This window comes from Bremia lactucae, linkage group LG11 (assembly GCF_004359215.1).
Source record: "Bremia lactucae strain SF5 linkage group LG11, whole genome shotgun sequence".
Taxonomy (NCBI): Eukaryota; Oomycota; class Peronosporomycetes; order Peronosporales; family Peronosporaceae; genus Bremia; species Bremia lactucae.
In genome coordinates this window covers 1,026,024-1,033,147 of record NC_090620.1, presented here as the reverse complement: position 1 = coordinate 1,033,147, position 7,124 = coordinate 1,026,024, and the positions used below count along the sequence as shown (strand labels likewise).

Sequence of the window (7,124 nt, the reverse complement as noted above, 5' to 3'; positions counted from 1 at the left end):
TTTTCTCACCCTCTACTACGGTGGCTGGCGGCATGGAAATCACGTTATTGCATGTAGATGGAAATTTCCGGAGAGCTACAGAGCTTACTGCAGATAGTCTAATACAACCTGTGGATGCCTATATTTGGCTACAACATCCCAGTGTTGCGAATTCTTCTAACTTTGGCTGCAGCGGATCTAGAATTGGCTTGATCGATGGAAAGTAATCAATTGGTAATGCATTTTCTTGTTACGGATGTTGGGTAAACGTTAAGTTGCATGGTCCTAAACATGCCTTCTACATTCGATTTCTTTATGTTAATTATTGTGCAGCGGGTGGAGTTTGTGCGCAGTGTCGTATGTAGTGTATTTAGTAGAAACTGCTCTGTATTTAACATCCCTACAAAATACAAATCCCACTATAAATCTAATTATAATTTTAATGGAATCATCACCATTTAAAATATTATTCAGAAAATATTTTCTGTAGGCATTGCAAAAAATTATGTAAAAGAATAAATAAGTCAGCAGCTCAATCACGCATCAAGCAAATGCTCGCCTTAAGGTCGCAATTCCTTTTCATGAATATTACTCTAGTTGTCTTTCTGAGTGTTTCCCTGTGTTCGCTTTCAGAATAAACTCTTCTACAAGTTATTAATAAGGATATTGGTTTTTCAATTAGATCTTGGCATTTAATCTTACTTTGAAATTGACCTAATTTTTTCAAATAACAATTGCAATGAAACTACACAGATACGAAGAAATCGAAGCTTTTTTAAAGATTGCAGTTCCTCAGTCTTCCTGATTGCTTAATATCAGTTCTTTTCGCTTCATTGTTCACGCATCAATTGAGAAAGGCCGCGATGTGGCTGCCGGCGTTGTAGATATAGTAGCCGGTCACGCTGGTTACGAGCAGGAGAAAGCAATCTGTTAGCAAGGAAAGATTCATTAATTTTCTTTAGTCAATCGCAACGTTTGCAGTTCTGGCGGGAGTACGCACTGAAGATGGACACCTCCCACCAGCTTAACATGGTGAGACCAAACTCGAGCTTGTACCAGCGGTACTGGCGCGAAACGTAGTCAAGCATGTTGCCAACGCGAAGTCACTGACTCTTTTCCGACCCCGTAGAAATTGTAAACTTCAAATGTGGGGCGGCAAAATAGATTAAATTTAACGAATCATAAAAACGTAATAAAAGGAAATAAATGTAGCATTTACTGAACGAACAACGTAGTCGCTGAAAAAGTATCAAGTTATACGGTAGCTTGGCCAGCTATTAAAATCACAGGTGAATGCGGCAATCTTGCACGAATGGCATTTTGTGAACCGATTGACATAATTGTATAAATTTTAAGATTTCCGTTTGGAAGATCTTCAAATGATCATTGCATCTAGCATTGCTTCTGCTACCAATTATTCTTTGCCTCAAGATTTCTCTCGAGGTATGAATGTCGAATGCTGTAAAGCTTCTGAGAACATCTCTGTTCACGGTACCTATTTACGTCGATTGCACAAAGTTATCGAATGTTCTTGACAATCGCTGCATACTAGTTGCGTCTGATTGATCAGAGAAATTGCATTCGAAAGACACCACTATCTGCGCTTCTATGTTTATAATGGTGTTCCTCAAGACGATACTAAACGTCTGCTGCAGATCTGCTTAAGAGCAAGACGCATCGCACGAGTACATAGAATTGCGCAAATTTGTATTTGCAACACGGAACACCGAAACTTGCTTCGTCTTTAAAAAGCGAGGTGAGACAAGAGGCTCTGACGAATTCTTCAATTAAATACAGCATCATAATTGCAGCGACACTTTAAATAGTTGCCTCCAACAGAAAGCAGATAATCATGCTAGATCATATGCCCCTTTGTCAATACTTAACGCTTACTAGTCAGTTGCCCAGCAGCAGACACTTGAGGTAATACCTTCTGAGATAACAATATCAAAAAAGATTAAAAGTTATGGACCCACTAGGCTGACAGCACTGTATTCGGGCCCGTCGTAGCTACTTCTTGTCGTACTTTCGAAGCCGACTGCGCCGGACCACATGGCGCGAAAATCACCGTTTCGCTTCGATGCAATTATGAGTGGGCCTAAAGTAGATGGCACAATATACATGAGCGCCGGTTGTCCCATAGACGTGATCATGACTGCTAGATTAGCTAAAGCTAGACCGACAGCATAGCCAATAGCCATCATTCGAAAGTAATTTTTTGTGCCTCCACGCGCATAATCGTAGCGCTGTGCAAAAGAATGTAGCATACCAGGCATGATAATGTCACCAAGACCGAGCATGCTGACACCACCGGCCCAATTCATGATGCGTGGCATAACAAGAAGCATCGGCATTGGCTCTGGGTCGACACATGCCGAATACGTCGGGTAGCGTTCACAATAGTCGACGCCCGGATAACCACTTTTCGTGTATGCTGCAGGCCCACCACTTGCGACATCAACCATGACACTTGAGCCAAAGAAGATTGGCGACAGGAACACGAAAAAGACATCGTATGCAAATGCTAGAGTAAGCAGCACAGTTGCCACTTTGAGGTTCGGCAACTGGACAGTCCGTAAGAATAAAAAGCAAAGCGAAATTCCCATCAAGTCTTGCAAGACCCAATACGTGCGTCGGTGCAAATACCACACTACAGCAACAGCAATGCTGGGTAAAAAGCCAAGACACTCTGACACGCTTGCAGTACCGCCACTTAACGGAATTGGCAATTCACGAGACGCTATACTCGGTACTAACCACTCCATTAGAGGCGTTCCAACAACCTGAGCCAGCGTGACTGCACCAGACACTGCAAAAAGCACTGGAATAACGCCACCAATCTTAGCATAATAAAGTCCTATCAAGACCACTCCAGCTAGAGCCATAAAGCCCACCGCGTGTCTCGCATTCAGTTCATAAACATCATCGCGTCCATACGTCAGGCTAACTTGGTCCTGGTCGCCACGTTCCTTCTGGTCTCGAAATGCCGCATCCCATTCATTCCGATGTCTCAAGTCCCTCGTCGAGTAGTATGTCGCTCCGAGCGCAGTCGCGACTCCCAGCGCCCATAACAAAATTGATGACACGTCAATTAGAGGCCGTTCCCGCTGATATGTTCGCGCTACTAGCGACGTCGGGTACTTGACAATAGCATTTTGCAATTCTTGTCCATCATTAATTGTCACATAAACAACGGGAATGGCAAGCTTCGCTACTCCGGTCTCATTCATAGCGCCCATGATCACAAAAGTGTCCCACATACAGCACACCTGGTGCTTCGTGCTGCTTCCCTGCATCATTGTGTGGCCTGTGAGCACACACGATCTGGACGAGCATCTCACGTCTTCGCTGCACTTTTTTGCGTCTGTATTCCACACAGGTATTGCCAATTCGTCCACAAAAGCTACACCTTTACTGCAGTCATACTCGAACACGGGCTTGTTTTCCACTGCTACGTTAATACCATTAAATTCTGCATCATGCTTAATAAGATACGTACTACTATTTGTCGTACGATTACTCATAATGGCTTCGTACACGGCTCTCTTGGTACCTCTGACAATTAACCCTATGGCTCCAGCTGCTTGAGCTGCAAACGCTTTTGTGACGAACGAACAATTGCCGCGGTCTACAAGGACCACAGAGCCTCTCGCAGAAAATTTCTCGGGTTGAAAATGGTATGGCGCGCAACCGTCATAATTTGATGCGGGTGACTGGACCAATGTTTTCCACTGCGAGTCGGAACGCGCGGGAAGCGGCATGCCCCACCCAGCGATGGCGCTGGGCGAGCACAGTTGCTTTGCTAATTCAAGAGGCTTCTGCGGTGATTCTTGCAGGATTTGCAGTGAAAGGACGCCCGTAGGAAGCACGGCGACGACGGACGGCAGCGCCAACACGAGCAGCAGCAGCATACACGACCACATTATCAACCGCAATTAGATTGCGATGGTCACAATCAATGTGTGTAGGTCTCAAAAAAAAATTCGGAATTTTGAATTATAACAAATCTTTGGTAAGAAAAAAAGCTTATTCTGCTGCCGACCGAGTCTTAGTAAATTTCTTTGCCTAAATTTAATTATGTGCACGTCGAAAGACCTGAAAATAGAATTTAATAGACGATCGATCATCAATACAGAGCTTCCACGCTCTTGTTAAAAATAAAATCAAGTTGTCATGAGACTCCTTTAAGTGTCAAGGATAAGCCATTGCAAAGCATGGTTACAAGGCTACTATAAATGCAGAACTAAGCCACGTATTTTTTTGTGCGGATGAAAGTATCATATGGCTTCGGCATCGCTACTCAACCGTTGTATTTATATTTCCGTCTAAGCTGCTTAGGCCTTTTGAGCTGAGGCATCGTCGATGATACCTTCTAGCGACGGATTGACAGATGTGCTAATTGACGGACAACTTGTCCTGCATAAATGCCGTCAACGGCTCGATATGAAAACTGTATGAGGAGATGAAGCCAAGCTTGATATGAGCCGATCTCCTTACGGCTTTGTATCATAGCAAACGCAGAGGAAGAACCATCGGCAACGCACTTTTTCCTCGCGAGAGGCATTTGTAGCAACGACTTTGCCCGCCACTTGGCGAAAAATTAGAAGCTTGTATAACTTTAAATATGGTGCAGTGAACATCATCGCTACAATTGGCAAATACGGATGCTGTGATACCTATGTTCACAAGCTCTTTTTAACCTTTGAGAGCAAATCTGTAGAGCCTCGACTTTCAAGGTATTCAATAAACTGAATAGTATTATCAGCAAGCTGAGAATTCCACCTTTTGCGCCAGCTTTTTATAATCAGCGCGTCTAAAAACACGAGTTGTTGTGCCGAAACACCACATTCTCCATCAAGATTTCCTTGTACATGCTCCGAAATAAATGGTACGTAAGCACTAGCAGACACTGCAGCAATCTGACAAGCGGCTGCGCTATCTACCGGACTTGCTACGCCCGTCACTGCATTGGTTTCAGCGTGGAAATTCCAACCGCGAGCTTTCATCCACAAAGCAGACGCCGTCATTTCATCTCCCGTCCGCAATAACAACAAAACCAAATTGAATTTCATAGCAAGACAGTCGGGATATTGCTGTAATCCAACGCGCAAGATCGACATGGCGGGGTCAGCGCCAGAGCAGCAAGCCACAGCAACAGCTACATTGTTTACTAATTGCGTGTGGCATGATATGATTTCTTCAGTGACGGCATCAGTCGCATTTAAAGCAGCTTCTCGTCGTGATAGTGATTTTTGTATTCGAGGCTGAACAACTTCCTGGAGATACTTGCAGCATTCTGAAACTCTTTCCAAGCACAGTAAAGCGTCAGCCTTATATAAATGCAGCAGCAACAGAGTCACTTCCTCATCGGAGTCACTCGCAGCATTGCTTGCATCATAGCTCTGTAAGTATTGCTCGGATTCGCGTAATGCCAATGACGGAAGTTTGCTCTTAATATATGAACAGAGCGAATTCCTTAAAATCGAAGCTTAATTATTGATACATAGAGAACTTACCTGGAGCAGCACATATACGTAATCTCGTGCGACTCTGAACGCATCAGAGTCATCCAGTCCATACACAGAGCTAAGGTACTCTTCAAAATGATATTTGGATTCTAGCCAGCAGCCTAATTTTATCATCACAATGTTTTCTCTGTAAGTTTCTTCCAAGATTTCGAATCAGTGCTCCACCGCGTCAAATAGCTTACCATTTTCCATGGCTGCTAACGCCGCATGACGATGAACCATCGTCATAGTAACATTTCTCCGTCTTGACGGAAACAAAGCTGTAAAGTTGGCTTGATCATCAAAAGCACATAATGTATTTACAGTGTTTACTTGAGCAGCAGATTCTTGAGCTGCTGCAATTTCACTGATGCCATTGCCATGAAACTCTAAGATGTACTTGAGCATTTGCTGTTCTGCACTAAAATTACTCATCCGTTCCATCAAAAGCGCATAATTAAACATCGATGATGGTTGTGTAAAGTCCAATTCTATCAAGCGCTGAAGCTGGTTACGTGCTGCATGATAATCACTTGCTTGTAATTGAACAATGGCCTGAAGGTACAAACAAGGAGCTGGTTTGTAGTCACATTGAATGCACTTGTCTAAAGCAGCCGTAGCGTCGCATTCGATTCCATTACGAATCAATGCCACTGCATACCAGTAAAAGAAAATTCCATCTTCCATCTCCAAGCCTTCACATTTCTCCACAGCACGCCTTAAGAACCCCAGAGCTCGTACAACATCTTGCTTTTCCACCAAATGTACGATACCAAGTAAAAACAATGGCCATTTCGCGAGCTTAATTGTCGTCTCGCGCTCAGCGCACAAGTCGCTGCACAAAATCAGCAGATTCTCCACCCTCTTTTCACTACCCATTCGGTCATACGATAGCCAGCTAAGTCCCAATAACATGCACAACTTAGTCATAATTGCAGCTTTGTTACTTACGCTTTGGGATGAATCGGAAGTTTTCCATAACATCCGAAATAGTCGCTCGACCATATTATTCAGATCGCGAGTTTCGTTTTCTAAATCTGCCTCATTTGAGTCTACAAGGCCAGCAACTGCACTAGCTACTGCTGTTTCGAGTACTAGCACACGTTTGTGCCACTTGGAGTGCTCTGTAAGAGGCCGATACTCGACCAGAAATGCCGTTACTTCGGCTGTGACGTGACAAACTGCGATTGCACTTGACTCTGGGGATATTGTGTATAAGCCAGCACAGAGTAATTGCTCCGAAGCATTTTTGATCCTACCAATCAGGTCATCCTCAAGCATAATTAAACCCTGGGCGCCGCTTCTGGCGTCTTGTACGAGCTGGAGCAAGTTTGATGCTGATTCCATTGTATAAATGATTTGAGAATTGTTTCGAAACGAATCTGACGTTTGTGACTTTGCTTATGAGTTTCAGAGGAGTTGAGCCCTCTATTTTAATACCCTTCTCCTCTGATATGTATTTTATTTTATTAAGTTTTCCTGGTCCCAGCTTGGGACCAAGTCAATTATAAAAAATAGTTGGACAGTCCCCTCTCTGTAAAACAACCCCTCTTAAGGTATAGTGCCGTGACCATCACAGTTCATATTTGTTGGAGGTTACATGTAACGGGGTGTATCTCTACATGAAATAACGCTTAA

General features: G+C 43.7%; 2 protein-coding genes across 2 annotated transcripts; both read right to left on the bottom strand.

Moving 5' to 3' along the window:
* Positions 1–1,943: 1,943 nt before the first annotated feature.
* CCR75_000270 (uncharacterized protein) lies at positions 1,944–3,902 on the bottom strand (the record flags this gene model as incomplete). Its single annotated transcript, XM_067958378.1, has 1 exon — positions 1,944–3,902. The coding sequence occupies one exon, from the start codon at positions 3,900–3,902 to the stop codon at positions 1,944–1,946; it is 1,959 nt and encodes a 652-aa protein (XP_067817811.1).
* A 759-nt stretch (positions 3,903–4,661) lies between these two features.
* CCR75_000271 (uncharacterized protein) lies at positions 4,662–6,833 on the bottom strand (the record flags this gene model as incomplete). Its single annotated transcript, XM_067958379.1, has 3 exons — positions 4,662–5,429; positions 5,496–5,608; positions 5,690–6,833. The coding sequence occupies 3 exons, from the start codon at positions 6,831–6,833 to the stop codon at positions 4,662–4,664; spliced, it is 2,025 nt and encodes a 674-aa protein (XP_067817812.1).
* Positions 6,834–7,124: the final 291 nt, after the last annotated feature.